The 26,054-nt window shown below is 40.9% G+C and overlaps 1 protein-coding gene across 1 annotated transcript in view; it reads right to left on the minus strand.

Annotated features, from left to right (window-relative positions):
- Nucleotides 1–26,054, minus strand: part of si:ch211-266k8.4 (uncharacterized) — an 87,770-nt gene that overhangs the window by 58,421 nt on the left and 3,295 nt on the right. The window contains exons 4-10 of the mRNA XM_050073192.1: nucleotides 25,256–25,448; nucleotides 24,809–24,934; nucleotides 23,502–23,625; nucleotides 22,782–22,851; nucleotides 19,692–19,806; nucleotides 17,592–17,709; nucleotides 10,161–10,273 (exon numbers count right to left, since the gene is read on the minus strand). Of these exons, the coding sequence (XP_049929149.1) occupies nucleotides 10,161–10,273; nucleotides 17,592–17,709; nucleotides 19,692–19,806; nucleotides 22,782–22,851; nucleotides 23,502–23,625; nucleotides 24,809–24,934; nucleotides 25,256–25,448 (859 nt within the window). The remainder of the gene's footprint in view (nucleotides 1–10,160; nucleotides 10,274–17,591; nucleotides 17,710–19,691; nucleotides 19,807–22,781; nucleotides 22,852–23,501; nucleotides 23,626–24,808; nucleotides 24,935–25,255; nucleotides 25,449–26,054) is intronic.

Here is a 26,054-nt window from a genome sequence, read left to right on the forward strand (position 1 = left end):
GTGAAGCAAACACTTCAGCTTTCATCCTGCTTTTTTTGCATTTTTGAAAAAAGCCTTAAATGAAAGCTGAGAGTCTGCACTTTAAGCAGGTATTCATTGTTTCATTTAAAACCCATTGTGGTGGTGTACAGAGCCAAAATGACGACAACTGTATCATTGTCCAAATAATTATGGACCTGACTGTATGTCACGTTCTAAGAAATTAAAAAATGCCTTGGGGTGATGAGATGAAGCATGAGTTATTTTCTTAAGAAAACAAAAACATTTTGGATTTGAAGCCCACAAAAGAGGTGTCCTAACTAGCCGCGAGTGACATGGTGTGCCACTTTGAGCAGAACTTTTGTCGGACACCCAGTTTCGACTTATTCCCTTCGCTTGCTTTTAAAGCACGACAATGGACGAGGAACAGCCTATTCATGAAGCTGTAATGAGGAATTATCAATACAACACTTTCTTATTTCACAAACATAAAATAACAAGTAGGCTACTCTCCCAGTCTGATCTCAGGTGTACAGCTGATAGCTACATGGTTTAGTTACCTGATGTAACAGAAGTGCATATTTGACAGATTCAGTGAAGACAGAGAGCTAAGATTTTACGTGATGCGATGTGATGTGATTATCGGATGCTTGTTTGCTGTTGGGACACAGTGTCATAATGTTCCATTCGAGAATGGCTGCTAAGTCAAGTGCGACACCTAGGAGTAAAATACAGTACACCAATCCGGTCAGATGTTTGGCTTAATATCAAACTACTTTTTACACTGGCCCAACTGTAATTGGTAGCACTACAAAGTACGCAGATATGACTACATTTGTTGGAAACACAAGCTGTTATATCAACACAGGTCCATCTTCCATAACATGAACTGCATCAAATTTGTCATCAGCATGCTATTATCCAAGGTGATTACCACTTTCTAATCAGTGGCTCAGATCTATAGCTTGTTTGCAGTCATGTGACTGTTATGACGCGTGAAATTCAGATCGAGGGCAGGAAGTGGATATAGAGGAAAGTGACTACATAACAGGACTGGATGAACCTGCAGGGAGAGGTATCGTCAGAACATTCAAACTTATGTTCTTTTATATACTAACAAAACAGAAAAGTTTTTTTTGTCACAACTTGACTGATTTGCCTGGTGTGGACACGATCTGTGGCACAAATGTCCAGAAGCATACAGAAGTCTAGTGGGCTATAACTATTTTGTGTGCAGTTGTATCCATGACTGAAACGACTGCCATCTTGTTTTTGGCCAGGTGAGTAAATGTGCTTAAGTATAACTGTCTTTAATACTTCAACTTTATACATGTATGCATCCCTGTCAGGTTAACGTTACTGGGTAACATTAGCTAACTTTAGCTGCTATTTTCTACCTACTAGGTCAACTGTCCTAGAGGTCTGGTGTAAAGCTGTTAAACATTTGGGTTGTGGCTAAAAACACACAGAAGTTATCATAGCACATTGTAATTGAACTCGAGGTGCGTTTAACACAATGCTTTAACATTTACATTTGATGCAAGTTGACTCTGCTCCTCTAGACTGAGGACAGAGGTTTTTGATCCACATCTGTCGCTGTTTTTTTTTTTTTTACTTCTCCCCTTTACATCCTACTATTTTCATTCATTCATCTTCTAACCGCTTCATCCTCTTGAGGGTCGCGGGGGGGCTGGAGCCTATCCCAGCTGACATCGGGCGAGAGGCAGGGTACACCCTGGACAGGTCGCCAGACTATCGCAGGGCTGACATATAGAGACAAACAACCATTCACGCTCACAGTCACACCTATGGACAATTTAGAGTTATCAATTAACCTAGTCCCCAATCTGCATGTCTTTGGACTGTGGGAGGAAGCCGGAGTGCCCGGAGAGAACCCACGCTGACACGGAGAGAACATGCAAACTCCGCACAGAAGGGCTCCCACGCCCGGGATCGAACCGGCAACCCTCTTGCTGTGAGGCGAGAGTGCTAACCACCACACCACCGTGCCGCCCATCCTACTATTTTTTGGGAGTTAAAGTCGCCTTTATTTTTTCCCCGATTGGATCGATTGGAACAGCCATGAACAGCACAAATTATTGGCATCTGTACAGTGTTGGTAGTCTTTGCCTCCAATTACTTGTCCTCCATCTGGACAGGGCACCGATGTTTGCCGTCATATGCAAAGAAGCTACTGACACAATTCAGTGTTGGCTGAACAGTTATATTAATTTAATATCAGAGTCACATTGTAGAATCACAGACCACTGTTGCTCATGAGTATTGTTAGATTTACAATATAAAGATAATGTAATATATTAGGTTGAGCTACTCTGGTTATCCTTTAAAAACAACTGTACAGAATGCTATTTACTTCATCAAGCATTTTATCTCACTGACCAGTATTCTCTGCATTCCAAAATATACTTTACTTTGATGTTGAGACCTTCCATTAAAAGGGTCTGACAAGCCTGGTAAGAACCAGAAGCCTTATAACCTCAGCTGAACTTAAAAGTAGGTCTTATTTTGATACCCTTTTTTTGTCTCAGTCACCTGTGACCTGTGTCCATGACCCCTTGCACAAACCCTTAGGGAGCCAGCAGTAGTGCTAGGAGAACACCTTCTGTAGGCCATAAAACCTACATTATGGCCCTTGAAACACCCTTCATTGCCTCTCTCGTAATCTGTTTGTTTGTGTGTGGTCGTTACAACACTGAACCTTGGCCAGTTTCTTTTGACCCTCCTTGTTAATCTGACCTTGCTTGTTCCAACATGGACTATCTGCTCCATTTTCAACCCCTTTTTCCTTCAGTGTGTGTTCTCATTTTTCTTCATCAAAGTTGTGCCAGAAACATACATTTTGATAATATCTTCCTCTGTTGTTGTATTTCTCTGAAACAAAGCAAAATCATGAAAGATGCACGACACGGAGTCACTAAGTAAGCATTCTGTGCTGAATCCATTTATCATAAGCCAAGGAAGCGAAGAGAGTGCACACGCACGCACACACGCACACACGCACACACACACACACACAAACACACACACACACACACACACACACACACTAATATACATAAACTACTGCAGTGAGTCTGCTGGAGCCAAATAACAGATGGACAGCGAGGTCAAAAAATGGTGTGAACAAGGGGATAAAACAGAGAGATTTAGGGAACAGATGGACATACAGTTCACTGATGGCAAGAGTAAGGAAGCAGGCATACACTACATAAGCACACACTAAATACAATGAAAGAATTTCAGCTTTTTTTTTGTTTTAATGAGAAGTAGGGAGCCTCTAGTTGGACAGCTTAACAAACCACTTGGACATCTTTCTGGTCTAACACATCAATACATGACACAGATTTTACAAAGCCAGGACTGCCATAGAGCATATACATAAGGTCATACTATAAACCATCATAATAAACCATCATAAAGTTAGAATCTAGCAAGCATGATGAACGAAAGCAGCACTGACTATAGGAGGTTGTCTAGGGGCACTGAAAAAAATGAATGCTGAGTCACTGAGGCTCGAGCAGCAGGCAGGCAGGAAGAAAACGGTGTATCATGAAAGCCTGCTGAGGAGAACAGGACTCTGGCATCTGCCACTACACCAGAGGAGTCATGGAAAAAAGGAGATATACGGGGGCAGGAGAGGGAACGGAAGAGGAGGAGAGAAGGTAACAATGGAGGGAAAGGAAAGTACGTAAGGGTAAATAGAGAGATGAATAAAAAGGAGAATAATGTAGGAGTGGGGAAGGACAGGAAGGGGAGAGAAAGTGTCAAGACAAGGGGAAATGAAAAGGGAGGTGGGAACAGGAAAACAAGAGCAATACAATAGGAAAGTAGCCCATAGAAGGACAGAAGGACAAATCTACCTGCTCTCAGAGCTTCTCAGCCTGACTCAGCATAACCTGAAGTCACTTCAACTTTGTCCTTTATTGCTGACTCAGCCTGCTGTTGGACAGGCCCCAGGGACCCTGCTGTGACAACTGAAACACTCTACAACAATATCATTCACAACATCCCCTCCTACCAGGGCAATGCACAACATGAAACCTTTTTAGTCACTTGTACCACCATATTAGCTTCATGTCTAAATATATTTATATGGACTTATGGCAGTGCTCTAACTTAACGGCATCCATCATTCTGGGGACAGAAAAATGTTCATGGATGATAAAAATTTTGGGACGGTGGCGAAGCAGAAGGTAGACGTAGCCTTAAAACCTCAGTGTGTAAAAATGGTGAGTAACAGTGACATCAGCGGTCAGTGTGTAAAAATGGTGAGTAACAGTGACATCAGCGGTCAAATTCTAGATTGCAGCGCTCACTTGCTCACCCCTTCTGTCAGGTAAGTGACGGTGGCCTCGTAGGACAAAAAGCCTTGCACAGACAGCAGAGATGGCATCATCCACAAGTTTATCGAGTTGTTCAGGAGTATCTAGCGACGAGGTGAATATTTATTTAGGAATCTAAACCATGTAACGATATGTTATAGGGAATGGGCACAGAGACGTCACCATGGACATCGCCGCCATGTTGATGGCTACGGGCAGCAGTAAACAAACGCAGTAGTTGAGTTGCATCGAGTGGAGAAAGCGAGGGAAAAGATGTTAAGATGCCAGAAAGGAAAGGGAATTTCAGACATCCGTGATAAAAATGCATGTTTATTGAACAATAACGGATATACAAACACACGGCAACCCCCCGTACACCTTCCTAACATCTGTGCCTATGAGGTGAGTACATTACATGTTTGATTTGAATGTTTATGGAGACGTGAATCGGTCTAGACCGGGAACCCCCAAACGAAAAACCATTTATAGCGTTCATTTTCTCCATATACCGGTCCCTGGCTTCATGGTTCAATGTATCCCGGTAAATTCCCTTTCCTTTCTGGCATCTTAACATCTTTTCCCTCGCTTTCTCCACTCGATGAAACTCAACTACTGCGTTTGTTTACTGCTGCCCGTAGCCATCAACATGGCGGCGACGTCCATGGTGACGTCACTGTGCCCATTCCCTATAGCTTACCAGTGAGATATAGGTTATCTGTGAGATATATGTTACGAGTGTTTTATTTCTAATTGTTTTGGTAACACGAGCAAACATTAGCACAGTAATGCTAAAATAACACGTTTTATGTGATAGTCACGGCACAGTGCGGCAAATATAGGTTGGTACGATTATAAGATATGCATTTCCAGAGTGTTCTTCCACAGGACACAGGGAGATGAGGAAGAGGGAGTGGGAGAGGAGGAAGACCAGGGAGAGGAAGGGGGCGAGGGGGTAGAGGCGGTGCAGGAACGGCCAGTTGAGGAAGTAACGTAGTGTCTCGGCTACCCAGAGTAGCCTCGCGTCACCAGGCTCTTCACGTACGGGAAAAAAAAAAAAAAAAAACTAGCATGAACTACTACTGATGAGACCACTGCACATTTTTTTTAAATGAGTTCTCAATTGACCTCTCCATTTTTGTCTTCTCCATCCTCTCTTTCCAATCTGTAGAATATGACACGCAAACTGATTTCATCAAGGTTAGCACTTCAGGTCAAGAGTAACCTGCTATTTTTTGGTTTGAGGCCAAAATGCTACGAACGGTTCATAATGAGTTGCGGGCACTGAAATGGAACCCATACCATGTTGGTAAAGGGGTATCACTGGAGCATGCTTGACAGGTGGCCTTCTTAAGTGCGTGCACACACCAACAGTGTTAAAAAAAAAAAGTCTTTAAAAATGGTGACAAAGTTTACAGATATTACAATAAAAATGTTAATTTATGAATTAATGCATGTGATATGATGAAAATGTATACAACAAATGTTTTTATAGGAGTGAGCATATTTATACTAAAAGAGTAATAAGAGTAATAGTATAATTGGGACGGCCAGCATTCACTGGGACAGTTGAAACTGTATTTCAGGGCTGTTTGGATTGGTGATGAAAAAAATTAAGTTAGAGCCTTATATGGACAAAAGATTTCTGTCACAAAGCGATTCTTCTTAGTCTGAATTTTTGGTATTTCAATAATCAAAACCTTTTCTACAAAATCATTTTTTAAATCAGCCTATATAGACTAGTCAGGATGTGAGAGAAGTAGACAACGTTGCAGCAGATTGTATGGACATTTTAACATTTTTTTTGCTGAGACTCTTGGTCAGGAAACTATTGTAGTGTCATTGCTGCAAACTCAAGCTGAGAACAGCTGCCATCTTAATCAAAGGAGAAAGCAACAGATCGCTTGGAACCAAGTTTAAAACCAAAGGTGAGCAGGCCTATGCGGTCCTCAGAAGAGATTTCAAACAGTAAGCTAGCTATATTGTCAGAAGATAGATATTCGTCAGCTATTTGGGAATGTGAAGTATCACTTCCCTCTATCTCTAGTTGTATGAGGGCATTATGGGCAATATTGCAAATCAATGATCAGGACTAAATGATGGCATGGATTTGAAGAATTTTTGTACCAATGTGATGAAGTATTTGGATTAGTCAGGTTCCTCAACAGGATTGTTTCACAGCTAACATGTTGACTTGCCATTGTAGGAAAAGCACCTGTGTTACTAATAAAATAATGATGGCTCTACGTAAATGAGTATTCCACCAATTTAGCACTGCACTCCTATAGCATTGTCACACTCACGATGAACAGTTTAAAAATAGGATCAAATCTGAAAGTTTGGTCAGAAATTCAGGTTTGTATTGCATTGTACTGGTAGATCCTAATGTAGCCTCAAGCAGAAGACGAGAGGGTACAGAAGTCTGGTAAGATCACTTCCTTCTAACTCCACACCCCCTGCTTGTTGTCATTTTCAAACTTTGTCTTTAGACCCAAGCAACGCTGACTCAGGTGACATTACTAACACAATTTAACAAATTTTAATGCATCTCTCTCAGAAGCCATGAAAGTCTTTACGCAACTTTTTTAATATTAGCAATAGTACTCTCGAGACCTGTAAACAGACCTCATGGGTAGAATCGGTGGAGACCCCTTTAAGTGTCTCAGTAAACCCCAACAGTGTTACAATGAGACAGCATGCACAATACCAGGGCCCTGAAACTTAAGCAGCTAAATTAAATTACAGTGAAATGTCAAAATGCCTCTTGTGAAAAAGGCCTATTGTTTTCCAGAAAATGTATCTTCTATCTAATATATCTTGTGATAGAAAGTTAAATTTACAGTGACAGAAAATGTTATCCATATTGCTCACCCATAATGCACATTATAAATAAACAAATGTAGTCTTGTGTAAGTTCTTTGATAAAGCATGAAAAAGTGAAAGAAATTAGTTCAAATCTCCCGAATGTCGTTTTGTCCAAGTCCAGTCAATTTCATTCAGATAGCCTTAAATTCGTAAATAGCCTCAGTCTCTCTACAGCATACAACACTGTGTCTTTACAACCAGTTGTCTATGAGGATCTCCAAATGCCACATAAACAGAATGCTTGCCAGCAACAGCTCTTGCAGTGAACAGCGCTCCAATTAGCTGCTAACAAGATGCATTTGGATGCAGCAGTAAAGGTCCTGAACTGTTAATGAGAGTGTGGAACACATGCCACAAGATCTGTAACAACACCATGACTGTGCCGGGTGTCAATGACAAAGACAGAGAGTGAAAGTGTGTGAAAGAAGGAAAATACAGGAACGTTAGATTGTGTCGGCGAGGCAGCGGATGAATCAGCTCGTTTCCCCTGCTGCCTTGAGGGCTAGACAGTCTGACAGGCCAGCAAATAAGGATGACTCATCCTGACTCACACACAGCCACACACACAGGTGGGCACACATACATAAACACAGACTGATGGATTATTCCCACCGTAAAACATGCTTTTGTGGCTTCCAATTGCCCTGAAAGGAAGCCTCTCATGCACTCTCAGATTCTTCTGCCCTTTTCGCAAATACTCACTCACACAACTCATTCTCTCTCTCTCTCTNATGCACTCTCAGATTCTTCTGCCCTTTTCGCAAATACTCACTCACACAACTCATTCTCTCTCTCTCTACACACACACACAGTCTTTTTTCTTGCCCCTCTTCTTTTTGCCTTCCCAGCTGCATTTACAAACACAGCCCTGCAGCCACCAACATGTGACTCATCCGTGCTGCCTTTCAGAGTCTTACATGATGCGTGCACAGACATAAACATATGTGCACATTTGCAGCCATGAAAACACACACACACACACACACACACACACACACACACGAACATCAGGTTTGCATTCCAATCTTTTGTGAAGGTGAGACTCCAGTGGTGAGGGGTTTCCAGATCTTGAGGAGCTGATATCTGAACAACCTTCAAAAGATAACAGCTCCTTTGATCTGTCAGGTTATAGAAGGCACGGACACATACACACAGTAGCAGCCTGTTACATGAACTCTGTCATCAGCACAGGGTGAAGTTGACAGTCTTTTAGGTATTGTCAACTGATGCCACATGCAAAGTAAAGGCAGTTTCTTTGAGGTCCATCTATTGTTGTTGCACCACAAAAAATAAGACACTGTTTAGGTATTAAAACATCTGCACAAAACCAGAGAACTATTTCACATTTCTTGCTAATGGGTGGTTTGTTTCTGTGATAAAGTATCAGCTTTAAAATGTCCAGTTCTTTCAAATATCTATTGATGAACAAACTACTTTGCTCTCCCATTTGCAATTACGGCGGTTAAACATTTAGCAAGCTGTTAACAGAAGAAATACTAGTTACTGGACGTAACTCGTGTTCTATGAATACGTGGGTAGTCCTCTACCTGGCTTCACTATTGACTTATCCATTAAGGCTCCCACTGGGCACCCATGAGTATAAAGAGGAAAAACAGTGTTCCTCAACTAATTAATTGGATACAGGTGAAGCAGGGGAAGATCATGCATCGTGCACCGCCTTACCCTTATTTGCACTACTTGTGAAGGGGAGAGAGGGCACCACCCCCTCCTAGGTGGGGTGCCTCTCATGACATGTGAGACAGCCAGTGTGTCTATGTTGGTGTTTTAAGGGAACTATACTCTTTAGGTTAAGTGGGGCAACACCCTTCATTAGGACTGAAGACCTACTGAAGGTCCTACTTCACCTGGCGCTGCTGCCTCTCCTAAATTTGCCTCTGGAGAAAGGAGACTAGGAGGGCACAGGACAGCTCGGGGTGGCAGGGGCCCAGTCACAGGGGTGGTCCCTGGAGTGCTGGCAATGCTGCGGCTGCTGGCGCTAGTGATGCTGCTGCTGAAACGGAGGCTGCAGGGGGTGCAGATGAGAGCCCAGGTTTTACAACGCCTTCCTCTCAGTCTCCAGTGGGTTTATCATTACCTGGATGTCTTGATCAAAAGGGAGTTAGTAGACAGTGGCATATAGAGAAGCTGCCACTGTTCGTTCTCCTTTAGACTGGAGAGACCCAGCCAGCCTCCTGGGCAGCACAGGCGCCATCCAACAGCAGTTGAACATGCCAGCCGTCACTCATTCCCATTCGGACAGGAGTGATGGCCAGTCACCAGGCCAGAAAGGGGAAGACAGGAGAAGACAGATCATGACTGAATGCTTGATCAGAGTAACACTCTTGTCCCATTGCAAGTGTTGACATTAGAATAGGTGAAAGCCACTGATTTTATTGCAAGCAGAATGTCCCACTCTCATCCAAGTTGACACTGGAGGCTGGGTGGATGAATCAAGATGTAGATCTACTCCAAGTGACTGAGTGAAAAAGGGGGATGAGCAGCAGATGCACTGGGGTTTTTTAGTGCATAGTTGCTGTGTGGTTGCTACCTCCTAAGTGGGCAGTGAGAGCAAAGATCCGTCTCAGGGTGCCAAAGTGGAGTCTCAATGGGTAAACCAATAGCGAAACCCGTTAAAGGGCGTTTCACATATGAAATGGAACTAAGAGGAGGTGAACAAAGGGTGATTGTTTTCTCTTTTTTATCGCAATGTTCTCAGGAACAAACTGAAGATGATTTCCCCAAGGTCCAACTACCATACACATTGACATTAAGACCAGAGAACAAAACTTGTGTGTATGTGTGTAACAGGATCAGCATGTGTGCCAAGGTTAAGTGATGTAGCCTGAATGAGTAACCAGAGTTTAAGTGACTGTGTGCCGAGTGTTCCCCAGTGTCCCTCTGCATTATTAGCTTCTGCCTAAGAACAACTGCTTTGTGTGTAGTGTGTGTGTGAGTGAGTGTTTGTGTATGTGGTACCTGCTTTGGGTCCATGGTGGCTTTCATCCAACACCAGACTGTTCATACATTTAAGCTCCCAGTCTTGGACCTCGGTATTCCACAGGGCAGGAACTAACACGGTGTATTGGGCTCTGCAGATGACAGTGGGGTGTGGAGGACAGTGAGATGGGCTACCTGGAACTGGATTTAGGTTACAATAAGAGGGGTGCTAGTGTGAATCCCCAAATCACCTACACTGGATTAGCATTAGGAGGGGACATTAGAAAGGGGAATTATTACAGCAAGAAAAAACAGTTTTATTGTTCATATGGGAGAATTCAGAATTGTATGGCTAAAACATCTGATTTGTGAAAAAGATAAGGGGAAATGGTAACAATTTGTATCGAATAATGGGTGGAAAAAACAGAAGCTGGGGAAGGGGTATTTTATTTAATGTTCTGAATGGAGTTTATACTACTATGGCCCTGCAGTGCATGGTGGATAGTCCTGGGAATCCAATATCAAGAACTCCAAGAATAAGGCTGTTATGTGACAGATCTATGGCTGAAAGGTTAAATAATACAGAATATAAAACTATCTGCATGGAAACTGTTGCAGTGTTCAGAGGAGTCCTCAAATATTGGAAGAGCTCTGAAAGGCTTTCCTGTATGGAGTGGCTCGATTCTTTAATAAAGACCGCGTCTTGTGAAATAATGCAAGCAAAAAGAGTAAGAGAAAAGATACAAACAATAAGTGGGGCAGTTTTATAAATCAACTCAAGATAAAAGACAGGTCAATGGGTAAAAGCATTTGATACTTTCTGCATCTTAAATTTAAGCATTCTTGTGTTATATTAGCCAGTGTGTGCATTTCGTAAACTGTGAACTGTATATACACAAGTATAATGTACGCACGCATGACTGTATGTGACTGTTTACATGTATGGCTATGTAGGCATGGTTATGTATGCGATATGTACAAATACATTATTTTCTTTTACCGTGATCTTTCTAGAAGGTAACACAAATACAGTATGTGATATCATCCCAAAAAAAAAGACATGCTTGAAAAATTGTGAACTTATCCTTTAATCCCGTCTGTATTAATTAAAGTAAGGACATCCATGTTCATAATGCAACATTAATGTGAGGAGAGAATGACGTCAGAAGAGAGGACAGAGACAAAGGAGGGAGAGAAGGTGATAAAACAGTCATATGTAATTGGGATAGATCACATGGTTGGGCTATCCATCCCAGTATATCATGATAAATGGTTGTAGAAGCAACAGATAGTGTGCTAGGGAGGGAATGAAAATAGTGCAATCATGGGAGAATAAGAAGAATGAATGATGTGCACAAGTTTCCTGTCAGCTCATTTAAAAAGATCCCAGCAGGCATTTTACAGATGATGGCTTGATACCGGTCAAAACCCAACATACAGTAAACCATTATTGTTGGTAAATGTAGTTAACAACTGGAAAACTCTAAATGTCGTTCAATTTCTCTGTGTCCAGACACTTAGTTGACTTGAGTATACATTGACACATATGACTTGCATACTGTATATACAAATATATACATCAGTGTTGTCATACTTGAGATCGGTCTAAGTGTCAAGGTCTGAAGGTCTTGTCTCAGACTTGACCGTATTTTCTACTTGGTCTTGTCTCAGTCTCTGACCAAAAGGACTTCAGATTTTACTTCAAGACCGTTCAAAACCACAACTGCAAGGATCTTTATATTGCCTGTGCAAAAAATGTATATTTTAAATAAGGTTGGTAAAGTTGGCTTCAGTTCCTTTTTGATTATTTCATGAAGACATTTCTCTTGGTACAATTTTAGATTCAGATTCATTGTCTGCTATTGCTGATTAATTTACGGTGAAATAGTTAAAGTTGCCATATAAAGTACAGCTTAACATTACAGATAGTCCAACAACTTTAACAATATTAGCTTACTGCAGATGTATTGTGTTGGTGAGTATGTCAATGAATAACAAGAAATTACAGCACAGAAAGGATTTTCACACTGTCCTACTTAATACGTACTTTTAAAAAAATGAAACAAAAACTAATCTCAAGGATCTGACGTTAAGTGTTTATGTTAAAAGTGATGATCGGCCGATATATCATTATCAGATTTTAAACTCCTAAGAGTCAATCAATGTCAGCACTGGTCTTGCGAATTCAGTGTCAGTCGAGCTATACTTAACATTTCTCCTTTCCTTAGCAGGCAGTGTCTGTAAACCTTGTTATGACTAAATTCTCTTTGAAGCTTCTCTGTATATATCTACTATGTATCAATGTACTTTATCTCCAGCCTTAATATGTGCTTTGTGCAGCTTAGAGGTAGGTTTAAATTACAAAATGTCAAAACATATAAAGGTTCCAACTCTGACCATCTCAGACCATTTTCTGTATCAGGTTGCTTAGGTAAAGGCTCTACCAAACAATACATGGACTTGTATTTTGGTGATATGCGTACATAAATGAACAAATCTTTCTACACAACTCTTTTTTTGTGTCTGATATGTACCAGGTCAGCTTGTTGAAAGTCCAAGTGCTCGTGAATGCCTGACTTTTCTCATTCACCAACTTGTTTTGTCGTAGGGTACTGCTCACGCTGCCTGCTATGGTGAGTAAACGAGACCGGATTAAAGCGCACTCCAGTCAAGACCTTTAACAGTCAATGCCAATGGTGCATTCCGATGCTCCTTGGATGCTTCTTCTTCTGACTTCAGTTATTTCATGAGCTTTAAGTTGTAATGTGGAAACAACATGGCTGCTACAAAGATGTGTTGTTTTTTCCTTGCTCAAAGCTTTTAAAAAACATGATCACAAAGAGCAACGGAAACAGATCAGGCGAGCTATGAAATATGATTGGAAACTATTTTTTTTAAGTTATTCTGATACCACATAAATGCAGCACAAGGCTGTGGAGGAAACTGGCACGTCTGCTACTTGCCCCTCAAAGAACGACAGTACTTTGGTCAGTAACATTTCTATAACATCATAATGAGCTTACATAACCTCCCTACATACAAGCCGGATACTGAATCAGTACCTTTAAATTAATATTTTATCTTATTAATGTAAACGTATACACGATGATGATGACTGGTAACACACTGAAGAGAAGTTTTTGTCGTTGCGTGCTGCACTGACTCACTGACACTGTATTTTGCGAAAAGTACCAACACTTTAAATGGTTCCATACACTTACATGTATCAACTCGAAGAAACCGATACCGTGTAAAGAATCGATTCGCCCATCACTAGGCCCTACTGTATTTTTAAAAAAAAACAACTAAAATGCATGTCATGTCAAAAGAAAAAAGAACACAAGCAACACAGACCCACTGGGTGAGCCTAAGCCATAATGCTTTTGGGACTTTTAAAATGTTTAACAGAGACGAGAGAAACTAAAGAACACTTATTGAAGCCAGCCTTGTCAGTGTGAAGTAAACAAATGATATGTGGACCCCTCAGGCTGAGCGAGGGTGTCACTGTGTCAATGAGGATAAATGAATGAATGAAAAGAGGCAGCTAGGAGGAGAGGGGGCGCAGAAAAGTAAATGAGAACACGGGGGAGGAGGGACAGCCCAGGGAGGTTTATGGGAATTGACTACTGTGAAGGAGGGGGCAAACAAGAAAGAAAGAGATAGGACTGGTGGAAGGCATTTAGAAAAACAGTGTGTATAGGGAGTGAGTAGGATGAGGGTATAGAAAAGGAGACAGAGAGGAACAGGACTGGGCAAAGGAGATATGGACACTTAAGTAGAGACAATAAAGTAAAGGTGCTGGAAGACAGAAAAACAAGTCAGAAAGTGGAGCAGTGGCTGTTTTAGGTTGAACGGAAACTCATGATTAAAACTGAACAGTGCTATAATTTACGTCAATACAAATTTCAATTCAATTTTACTTTTTTAGCCTCAAAATATATGATATGATAAAAAAAACTATTTTCTGGAAAACAATATAGATTTTACTGTTGGTTATTATTTGTATATCATAACTAAGTCATATGCAGTGTTGGAGGTAACACTTTACAAAAATGACCCGTTACAATAATACTGTATATTAGGTTTTGACAGAATTCATCCACACTGCTCCACTTTCGCCAGTGCACCACCAGAAAAAAATATCACAGAGCAATGCTGGCACACAGTCCTGTTCTTGTGCATAACTCTCTCCAGTGCTGCTGTAGCTGACCAGCATACCGGGAACTGGCGGGTCTTCCAGCTCCAGTGTTTTAATATGTGCTCATCATAGTAATTGACTCGCAAGCCACCTCAACATTTGTATACTATGTTTCATAGGCCCTCAAATATTGATCCATATCTCATAATTATTAGACTTGGATGCTTTGTCTCACCCTCCCTGTGTCCAAGGGCATTTGTTTATTTAAAAAGGTCTAGGCTATTTAATTGTTCTTTATCTTTTTTTTTTTTTCATTGCAATACAAAGTGGTAGCCGAGCCACTGTATGTGAATGCATGACTGGGTCAGACCTGCGCAGCACTGGATTTGAAATGAACTGTAATAAACTGGAGGTTCTGTGCTTTGATTACCTGCTGTGAAACAACATGATCCTCATCCATTTAAAATGCCTAGTCATTCTTCTGAGGTCAATTTGAAGAAAGTAACACAGAAGTAGTGTAATAAGTAATTTGTTACTCTACAAAGAGAGTAATACTGTAAAGTAACTTACCACTTTCAAATGAAGGTAACTAGTTACATGTAATAAATTACATTTTGAGAGTAACTTGCCCAGCACTGGTCATGTGATTGCTTTGCCTCCAAGACAAGCCAACTGCAACAGTTTCAATAACAACACCTTAAACATTGTGGCAAGAGTTCAGAATTATGAGGATGTAATTTTTTCAGTTTTGTTCATGATGATGGTTGTGACGATGGCACTAGATTAAAAGTTAAAGGGAAAAATTGCTGATTTTCAAGCAGCTGTGTGTCACCGCTGTGTGGGCTGTGTGTGCAGATGAACAGTGTTTGGCGCCTCTCAGTGCTGCCAGCACCGCAGCTCTCCACTCTTCCGCTGGTGCAGTCCCCTGAGTGACGCGAAACGGGACATGGAAGGAAGCCAAACACTTCACTGTTCATCTGCACACACTGCCCACAGTGCAGTGACACAGAGCTGGTTCAAAATTGTTAACATTTCCCTTTAAGGGGTTCCCAAAGTGATTACAATTCATTCTGGCGGGGACATGAATGTGTGTACCACATTTTTTTGGTGATCCATTCAACAATTGTCAACATCCAGTGATCACAAAATCATTATGATTTATCCTCAGGGCACTCTGGATACCCGTAATAAATTTGAAGGCAATCCATCCAATAGTTGTTGAGATATTTTAGTCTGGACCAAATTGTTGGTCCGACCCACTGACTGACTGACATTGCAGTCCATACAGCTACACCGATAGGACAGCTAAAAACAGATTGGGGGAGGCAGAACAGGTACTGTCACTGAATAAAGGGTGAGAGGGTAGTGTAAGAGCAGTAGTTAAAAGTATTACTAAAAAGCACCACTCATTGATCTGTACTGAGACTTAAAGATTAAACCAGGAAAGGGGGAAGAAATACCATTAAAGTGTTAGAAAAACAGAGAGAAACGTAATCCGCAGAGTGTTAAGCTGCTCTTTCATTGGTGACATAGGGTGTGCTGGGAGTCACTGTTGCAATCTATGACTGAGGTGACAGCTGACTGACAGCCCAGTGTAGACAGACAGACACATGAGATGGATGAGCCTCTCAACCAACCATTAATCAGAATGGGCTATATGGGTGCATGACAACTCCTATTTATACCATTCACACAAAGTAAAAGAGCAGAGATCCTTATGAGAATTAAGAGAGGTTGAAGATCTTGCCTTGCTCCTCTCCTTCATTTCTCATTCTCTTTTCTACCCCTCACCACCCACAATTAGTGCACCTTCTCTCTCTAGCCACTTCTCACTGACCCTGCATTCATCTTCCTCTCTCTCTTTTACCACACTCACTCCCTTCCCCTGTTTCTTCAACAGTATCTTCCCAGCGTAAGGGGATCCTGCCCTGGGAGACAGTCGGACCACTTAGTGTTGACTTCTGACCAGGCTTTCGTAACGATGCCAAGCGGGCAACAAGGACTTCTCAATGTGACGTGGTGGCAGGCTGCCCACTGAACACCAGAGCGAGAACAAAATGGGACTGTCAGTGCTGCCCTTGATGCATGCATATACAAACAGAAGAGGAGTTTCACACATGGATCAAAATGTGCTGTTTCTTTCCTTGAAGCTCAGAAATCACAGGTTATTATTTTAGGAACCCCTCTTTTTTAATTAAGTAGTAATGAAACCTATCTATGAAATGTTGGAAATAAAGCACTTTTAAAAAAAATCAATTGGTCAATTAAGCAGTTAGGTCAATTGTTTTGCTGTTCAACACAATAATCCTAAAGATTTGTCCTTCATAATCCACTTTGCAAGTCACTGGTGCGTACCTCATACGCCTTCACCCCCCCTCTGGCTCATGATAAAGTGCTTTATCACTGGCTGTGACACAGCTACCTTTATGGAAACTACTTGGCTGTCTGGCCTCCATTATTCAAAGTCTACTGAACAGATCTTTGTCCAAGGTAAACAAACTTAGGCCAAACAGTGGGACCTTTTCTACAGTGAGAAGCACATATGAGCGTGAAATTTAAGTAGTTGAAGGGAGCTTATCTAATAAAACAAATATGATAAACTGAATAATTGTACACCAGTCTGTCTCTCACACACACACACACACACACACACACACACACACACACTGGCTGTATACACAAACCCAGTGACCCTGCTGAGTTGCCATAACTACAGCTCCATGTCAACAAAACATGTCCGTCGGCATGTGACGTTTATATTCAACGTAGTGAGACATGGACAGAGGGGTTCCACTGAAAGCAGCGTGGGCTGCCATTGAAGAAACTAATTTAGCATAAAAGATGTTTAATCCAAACATGTACAAAGACAACCATGGCAAAACAATGACACTCTACTTTTCCTGGAATGCTCGGTGTCAAAATATGTCCAGTCCTGATGAGCTGATTGATATTCATGAGCTGCCTGGGGTTTTATTTAGGACAGAGTCTAAAAACTCTCAGCTCTGAGAACTGTGCTGCACATTCTTCAGAAAAACCCATCACTTTCAACATATTCACGAGGGTGGTCTGGGACAACACTCATGGATGCGGGTCTCAGGCAACATATATTGAGGTATTTTGTGCTGAACAAAATGTGGATTATGAATACAACACAGATCTGCACAGCTCACATATGAGAGAATAAAACTGATAAATGTCATAAGCCGCTCTGTTTGATATTCATATATATTATGTAAGATATTTTCTGTTTGTAAGCACAGAACTAACATTGTCTACAGACCAGACAGTGTTCATTCATAATTCTGTTCCAAGTTCAACTTTACTTTACTTACACATCAACAGGGACTCTCAGCAGCAAGGGCAACACTGCTCCCTCGTCATTCAGGTCCATTAGTCGAGGCTCCAGGAGCTCAATAATGGTCAAAGCAGTACGAAACACAGCTGACAGGCCTGAGGAGAGACAGCAGGATTTCCAAAAATGATTGCTGTATATATACACAACGCTTTGTCAATACAAAGTAGGAGTAAAAGAGAGAAGATAGAGAGGATGATAAACAATTTACAAAGTGAGGTATCAACCCATTTAAGTAATAATTCACCCACAAAATGACCATTTGTATATGAATTACTCGCCCCTTATTATGTTGAACTGAAGTGAAGAAAACTACACTTTTCTCACCTCCAAGGTAACACAGAATCCAAAAATGGAAAAAATTCTTGATGAATTGGAGTGAAAGGGGACCGTGTTTAACAGCAAAACTAAATCAAAACATCCATTTACAAACACTCACACAACTCCTGCTGTACAATCCAAGTCTCACTTACCCAGCTGTAGGCGCCATACCTCCAAAACACAAGTATTTTCGCTAAAATCCTACCATTTAAAACACTTCCACGTACAAGTAGCGCACCTGAGCAAGCCCATGTCTTTGAAGTCTGCTTGTGCATTCCACTGAGCAGAGTTCAAACCCACGTGCTTGCCCAGGCGCGCTACTCATTTTGCTGATGTTTAACATGGCTGCACTTCAGTGCAAGTCATCAAAATTTCATGAAAAGTTTTCTTCACGAATTCAACAGGTGACTAATATACTTTGATGAAGAAGGTGCAGGTGCCTCCAGTTGCCTCTTTGTCAGCTCAGCTAAATTTGTGCTAAATGTAGACTCATGCCTATTTGGCAAGTGTTGGTGGTGATGTTTGTGGTTGGTTATGGACTGTGGTGGCTGCAAGTCACTCTTTAGGATGAGGAAATCAACTGACCAGTCATTAAACTGTACTTCCGCTACATCTGCTAGCTAGCCATGTTGAGATTTTCAAATGTAAACATCAGTAAACATCAGGGAAAGGATGGAGAAAATGGCACAAGCTGAACGAACATCCTGCTAGCCATTGTAGAATAGAAAGACCTTTACTGTCATCATTCAACATGTGTATGACGAAATTAAAACAGCTCCCTCTGATGGTGTACAGGTGTTGGAGAACAAACTGGACAACCTCTGTGCTGCATCAGTTTCCAACAAGATATCAGGAACTGTAACATCCTGTAATTTACCGAAACTTGGCTAAATCCTGGACAGCGCCATTCAAGCAGGTGACTCTTTTCCTATATGCCGATCTGACAGTAAAGGACTCTGGCAAGAGAGGGAGAGGAGGCGCGTGCTTCACAGTGAATAAGGACTGGTGTGACTGTGGGAAGGTGCTGTCCTGTTCCTGCTGTGGATCACCGTTAAACGCCTTCCAGAGGCAGCTGCTGAGCTGCCTCGGAGGGAGCGACTATATGGCCATTTTGTTGGAGTTGGGTGTGAAGACAGTAAAATCATTCCACAACCAGAAACCATGGGTTACCAGAACTATCCAGAAACATGGACGATTATAAAGATGCAGCCAATAATGTAAAAAGCAGCAAAATAGGACTAAATTACAGTGTAAATTAAAGGATTCAATGGGATCACATTTCACTGGAGCTGCACCTTGTATAATTATGTTACAAATAAATGATGATTGATTGATTGATTGATTGATTGATAAATAGTTTGATTTACACATGATAATTTTGTAGGTGAACTATTCCTTTAAAACCGTTTGATTAGCCCACCAATCTTTTCCCTGGCAATGGAACAAACTGAACTATGCTCACATTAATTTAACATTAAAAAAAAAAAAATCACAGTAAAGTATGTATGTACAGAGGCTATGCCTTGATGCAGCAGCCAAGGGTTCGATTCCGGCCTGCAGCCCTTTGCTGCGTGTCATTCCCCACTTTCTCTCTCCCCATTTCATACACTGTCCTGTCCATTAAAGGCAAAAAGCCCATAAAAATAATAAAAACCACAGTAAATTAACTTATTCCCCCCTTCCCCACTGAGTGCATCTTCAGTAATATCAGTCTGCGTCATCAGCTCCCTTGTACAATTATGCATGTGTGTATACATACCATGCAGAATGATGAGATCCCAGACAGCCAGGACAGAGTCCCAGCAGGGCAGGGAAGTGAAGAGAGTGAGGAACCATGGCATCACAAAGTGGACTGATAGGACTCCCACTGACTCCTGCAGGGAGGATGGGAAAACAGGGAGGGTTAATTTGGCAGAACCAAACATGAATTCAACACTTGCTTCTCTGCCAGTGTCTGCTAACCATACTCCTTCACTGCGCTCCTTACTGAAACATCCATTCAGTTGAGTTAGTGTTAAAACCTTTATTCTAGTTTAAGGAATTTCCTAAGTGGTGTTACAGACAAATTGTGGTGTGCAATGTTAACTGCTTGTAATAGTGGATATATGTCTTACAAAATAGTATTATAATATCATAGGTCCTTCATGTTCAACACTGAAAATGCATTCAGCCTCTGTTTGCTCAGATGTGGTGGGTACAGCCCAAGTACAAAAATCTGTTTACAGCTGGCTTGCCTTAACTCTACTGAACAGCTCTATTACAAAGGAAAAGCTGACCACCGATCTGTAATAGGCCTTTTCTGTAAGGGCGGGTAACGATTGTGCCTACAATAAGCCCCTGTGGTGTGTGTGTGTGTGTGTGTGTGTGTGTGTGTGTGTGTTGGCTCTAAAAGGGCAGCTTTCCTCCCAGACCTGCTGAGTCGACGTGAAGTATAACAATGTCTTCAAAGACACTTGAGCAGCACAAATGGTAGCAGTGAATGAATCAGAGTGTGCAAGCATGCTTAGATCGAAGATTATGAACAACATAGAACTTAGCTTCAACTGTAACATGACTGAGAAGAAGGCAAAGAGTAAGGCTCACTATTTACAAAACTGTGATTGAGAAAATAATACTTCCACTGGACTAAAAGCATTTTGTCAAAGCTGTTTGACCATCTGACAAAGCCTTCTTATATACACTGCTGCCTTAGGAGTTAAGAATCAACAGCCAACGGGTGATAACGGCTCTATGATGCTGTACCTGGGCACAGCAGTGCTTTGAGTAAAAAGCCTACATAAACACACTAACATGCTCACAATGACAATTAATCAAATAAATTATCGTAATCACAATCAAGTGCAATATCCACATCGCAGGAGCTGCAATTTTTTGACAAAGGTTAAATTTGTCACAACATATCACAACGAATGAAGCATTGTGGTGCTACAGAAATGCCCCAGCCTACAAATCATATTCCAGACAAAAGGGAGCATGCATGTTTGGTACAGAACCCAGCAAAAATCATAATTTTCATATATTTTTTTCAGTGAAAATGAAATGCAAACATTATTTCTTAAACAGCAATCACAATATCTTAAAAATACATCAAAATACTTGCAATATGATATTTTTTGCACATTGTGCAGTCCTAATAACACGCTGATGTTTACCAGTTATAATGTTTACCGGGGTTGCCACAGCTTAGCATGTTAGCATGCTAGCATTTGGCAGTTAGACAGTACAGCCCGAGGTGATGGTAATGTCATTAGTTTTGCAGGCATTTGGCCATCTATCAGACTTTTGTACAAATTATAAACTGAAAAGTTAAGAAATCCCTCAAGTTATTACAATTTATCCTGTGGTGGGCATGAATATCTGTGCCAAATTTTATAGAAACTCTTCCAATTGTTGAGACGTTTTACTGAAAACTACAAATGTGAACCTCATGGTGTGCTAGAAGAAAAGTCAGGAGATCACAAAAGTTAGGAAGATTCATCCTATTGAAACAATGAATGTCTATACAATTGCATTGCAATCCACCCAGTACCAAGATATCAATATCAAGCCTTAGGAGGCTGAAACTTGGCATGGAGATCATTGCGTTGCTAGTGGCCAGTAAGGACACCTCTTTCTTCAGCTTCAAATATAAAATCCTGCCATTTTTGCCAAGTTTTAGTTTTCTGGGAGACTAACTGCCATGTCTCCTCTCATCACTCCAAAAAACACAGGAACTTTCTAGTTAACAAACTCAATGTGCACCACTCGATCCCCCTCCCACCTCCACTGAAATTGGATCTCCTCCATGTCGGGTTCGGCTCACAGCCTATCAGACACTGGCTCCATTAGTTCATTTATAAACAAACGTTATGTTAATCACAATGCTTGTTACTAATGCAATACATGTTTGATTTAGCGCAGTGAGGCTGTCAGCACAGGTTGTTGGTGTAGGCTACTTTTTAATTTCCCAGAATGTGTCATTATGATAAATGCTGGTTCAACCGGTGTGCATAAAATCAAACCAATTTAAGCTCGTACACTGGATTAGACTCTAGAAAGAATGAATGGCTTTATGTGTGTCTGCTCACTTACATGACCATTCCATACTTAACATATTTTCACTTTTACATTTTTTCTTAAATAAACAAGTCCTCAATTTGGCTTTTTCCAGATTTCTTCTGCCCATATTTGTATGTATTTGGCCTTGATGTAGTATGTACACTGCACCTCTGTTGTCCGTGTTTCTTTTGGCTTAAAAAAGCTAGTTGAAGTGATAACATCTCCTTATCCATGAGATGACATTAAATTTTCATCCACAAGCAGCTGTAGAAGAGGTGTTGCCTGTCTGCTGTGAGGTTCGCTACCTGCACTCCGTAAAAATAGTTAAATAAAAGTAGGGACGGAGGGAGGAAATTACACAGCTGTAGCCTGCAACCCCCCATGCAACCAGTAACTGCTGAACATGATGAGCCTAGAGCCTAATACACTGAATGACAGGAGAGGCCCAGTTGCTGATGGATACATTACAGTGGCCTCTCCCTCGCACATGAACTACTCATCACTTGGCCATATCTGGCCTGAAACACAAAAACTGAGCACACACGTACACACACACTTTTAAGGTACTTCTTGTCATCATGTGTTTTTAGTCACATTTTCCCTCTCAGCCAACTGAAAAATTCCAGTACAAAGTAGTTTTTTCCTCCCAGTTTGTCCGCTAATGATCAATACCATGACAAAATTCATACTTGCATGTTTCCTACTCAGCGTGTCATTTTACAGAGATATAAAGTGTATCACCAGGCTTTCCTGTGCACAAACCCAGTGAGTAAATAGATGAGCTGAAATAAAAAAATCAAAAAGCACTCACCATGTGCTGAGAGAGCTGTGGCTTCCTGTGTTTCAGGAACTGGTCAAACACCTTCACCTGATGCTGGACCCTGATTAGCCCAACAATAATTGTTTAGTTTAGTGTAGCTGTGCCACAGATTCAAAGAAAACAGCAACAGAATTTACAAATTGCTTGTTTCAGGGACCAATTTCAGCAGATCCAATTTTCTGATGCAACTGCAGAAAGTTAGCATTTTTGGAATTTTAAACATTATACATAAATGCCATAAAGTGTTACTTGATGAATCTGTGTAAGTACCATGGAAAAAGACATTTCGAATGAGCCCAATGATCCAAAAGTAATGTTGCTACTAGTCTGTTTCTCTTGATTAATTAGGAAAAAACTTTCAGCAGTGATATTTTAATTGGCTTTGCCCTTTCCAACACTCTCTTCTTATTTCGTACAAAAAGGAATTCGTCTTTGCACAGTAAAACACAGTCCAAGAAAATTAGCCAATTTTGAGTAAGGTCATCATATGTGGGAGTTTTAATGTTTATCTGTATCACAAAGCACCTTAAAAACTGAATAACAAAATGCACCCTTTCATAATTTCCCTTAATTTTAGTACTAGTAATACTTTAGTACTAAAATGTCTGTACAATCACTTTAGAGTTATGACTCATGGTATATTTTTATGTATTATGCACTATGTTTATGCAATGCATTTTTATTTATTATGTATTCTAAGCCCATTCTTACCTGGTGAGGCTGAGGTCAAACAGTTCAGCCAGGTATTTGGGTTTATCCAACAAGGCTGTCAGGGCCCAAAACGCCTCCTCCTCTCCCAACTGCATCAGCAGCACCGCAGCTATGTAGGACATCCCTGTGACACACACACACACACACACACACACACACACAAACAATAAATACATAAATACTGCATTACAGTATGAGTTATGTGTGTTTGATACACTGCATGAAAACATTTAAGTTACAGGACCGACCTTGTTTTACGAAAACAGCTGAGACAATGAAAATAGTTCATTCGTAGGAGCAGTAGGGTACACGGCTGAGCAAGATAATAGAGCATAAACTCAGTACGCTTTGTACAGCGACCTATGCATATCTGCCCTTACTAAAATATGATACATTTCCTATTGAAGCAGCAAACAGGGCAGGAGCAGCACCACTGCAAAGTGAAAACGGTAAACCATTAGTGTGACATTAATCAAGATGATTTGATTTTATCATCTGCTGCAATGGGGACACTATTTTCCAGAAACCAAAAATAAAGCTAAAAATGCAAAATACATATAAATATATGATATGTGATAGAAGATATTTCAAATAAAGTGTATTTAGGACTTTAGGTTCAAAATTATTTTCATCCAGGTTCTGCATCCTCTTAATTATGTAACAACAGCTTATTACACATTTCTATCTTCCTCTAATATTTTAAAAGAGCTGTTGATAACCCAGAGTTACAGTGGCTGCAAATGCTTTTGATTTTGAAACAAATGTTCGTGATTATTTTCATCCAATTTTCACCTTTATTAAATATTTGAAATAAAATGAAATACATCTCTTTAAAATAAATACATTAGCCCTAATATATTATTATTATTATTGGTAGTAGTAGAGGTAGAATTAGTATTATTTCTATTATCAGTATTACTATTGTTATCATTGCTGTTAGATAATGTGAAAAAGATGTGTTTCATTTCACTGACACTTCCTGCACAGAGAAGAGCACGATGCTGCAACTCTTTATATTAATGGTCCTCTGCTTCCATCAAGTGTTCACATCAGGTACTGCAGTCATCTTCAGTCAGTTACTGAAGTGTGTGAAAAAGACATGACGAGTGAGGGAACACAATGGTAAGCTTAAATGACAATAAATGTCCCCACGTGAATTTAAAACAGGCCAAACAACCTCATAGTAGTCACTTCAATATTATTTTCTGGGAAGCAAAGACAGAGGCACTTTGCACTGGTTTAAAATGGCATTCTTAGGACCCCATGTGTGATGTAGATGAACACTGTAAGATCATATGATGCATTACCTTGGCTGTATCCAACCTTTGGGCTGTATTTGGCGTAAGCGATGAGGACCCTGAAGAGTTTAGCCTGACCTTCAATGGCTTCTGGGCTCTCCCCCATCAGAGAGCGGTGGGTCGGGAAAGAACGTTCTATTGGACAGGTCAAATTAATCCAATGTATGCTTCTACAGATGATTCATTCACAGTCATTTCTTTAGCTGTGATCTGGTCACCACATAACTCCGACTGTGACCCTAAACATGGTGCACCACCAGAAAAGAGGTTCACTGTGTGATGCAATACATGTAATACTCAAAGTCAACATTTACCCATTTTTACAACATTTTGAGGACTGCACAGTCAGATTAAAACTCAGTCCTAAAACTGGCCAAAATATCCTCCCTTTAATTTTTAAGGCCATGTTTTACATGGATAACAACATTTGAAATACAAACACCTATTTGAGCTTACGCAGGTCAAGGGCAATCTGTCTGAAGAGTGTGATGTCATCCACAGAGTATCTGGGCTCGGGGCAGCTGGACAGCTGCTGAGGGTTCAAACCTAGATCGTTTTGGGTTTCGCTCAGTGTGGTGATTGCCGACAGGATGCCGTACTCACTGACTCCCAAGTCGACCAGGGGCCCTCGCACCTCTAACAAACACTTCTGTTGGAGAAAGCCCAAAACATTCCACTTTTAGAAATCAATTAATAACATTTCAGCTGTGAATGAATGACCAGGTTATGTCAGGTAGCAAATAAATGTAGAACCAGCCTGGATTAGTAAACGTACAAGAAAATCATTGTTACAGGTAGTGACGGTGGAAATGAAGCTTTCTTTAAGCACTGAGGCTAAATGGTGACATCTACTGGCCAAGCCTTGGTGTTGCATTTATAGTAAGGATAAAATTGTAAACCAGAAACAAGTGGTCTCACTGCTGTCTTTATTGATATTTTCTTCAATCAAAATTACATCATATAAAGTATCCATTTTTAAACATTCTACAGCTCTGCTTTTCATCCCTGTGGTAGATTGACAAGCACATTTGTGTGGACATTGTGGAGAGCTATAAGTACCTGGGGGTACACATTGACAATAAACTGGACTGGGTTAAGAACACTAACGCTGTCTACAGGAAGGGCCAGAGCCGTCTCTATTTTCTGAGGCGACTGAGGTCCTTCAACATCTGCCGGACTATGCTCAGGATTTTCTATGAGTCTGTGGTGGCCAGTGCTATCCTCTATGCTGTTGTGTGCTGGGGCAGCAGGCTGA

The sequence above is a fragment of the Epinephelus moara genome, chromosome 20, assembly GCF_006386435.1.
Source record: "Epinephelus moara isolate mb chromosome 20, YSFRI_EMoa_1.0, whole genome shotgun sequence".
In the NCBI taxonomy this organism is placed as follows: Eukaryota; Metazoa; Chordata; class Actinopteri; order Perciformes; family Serranidae; genus Epinephelus; species Epinephelus moara.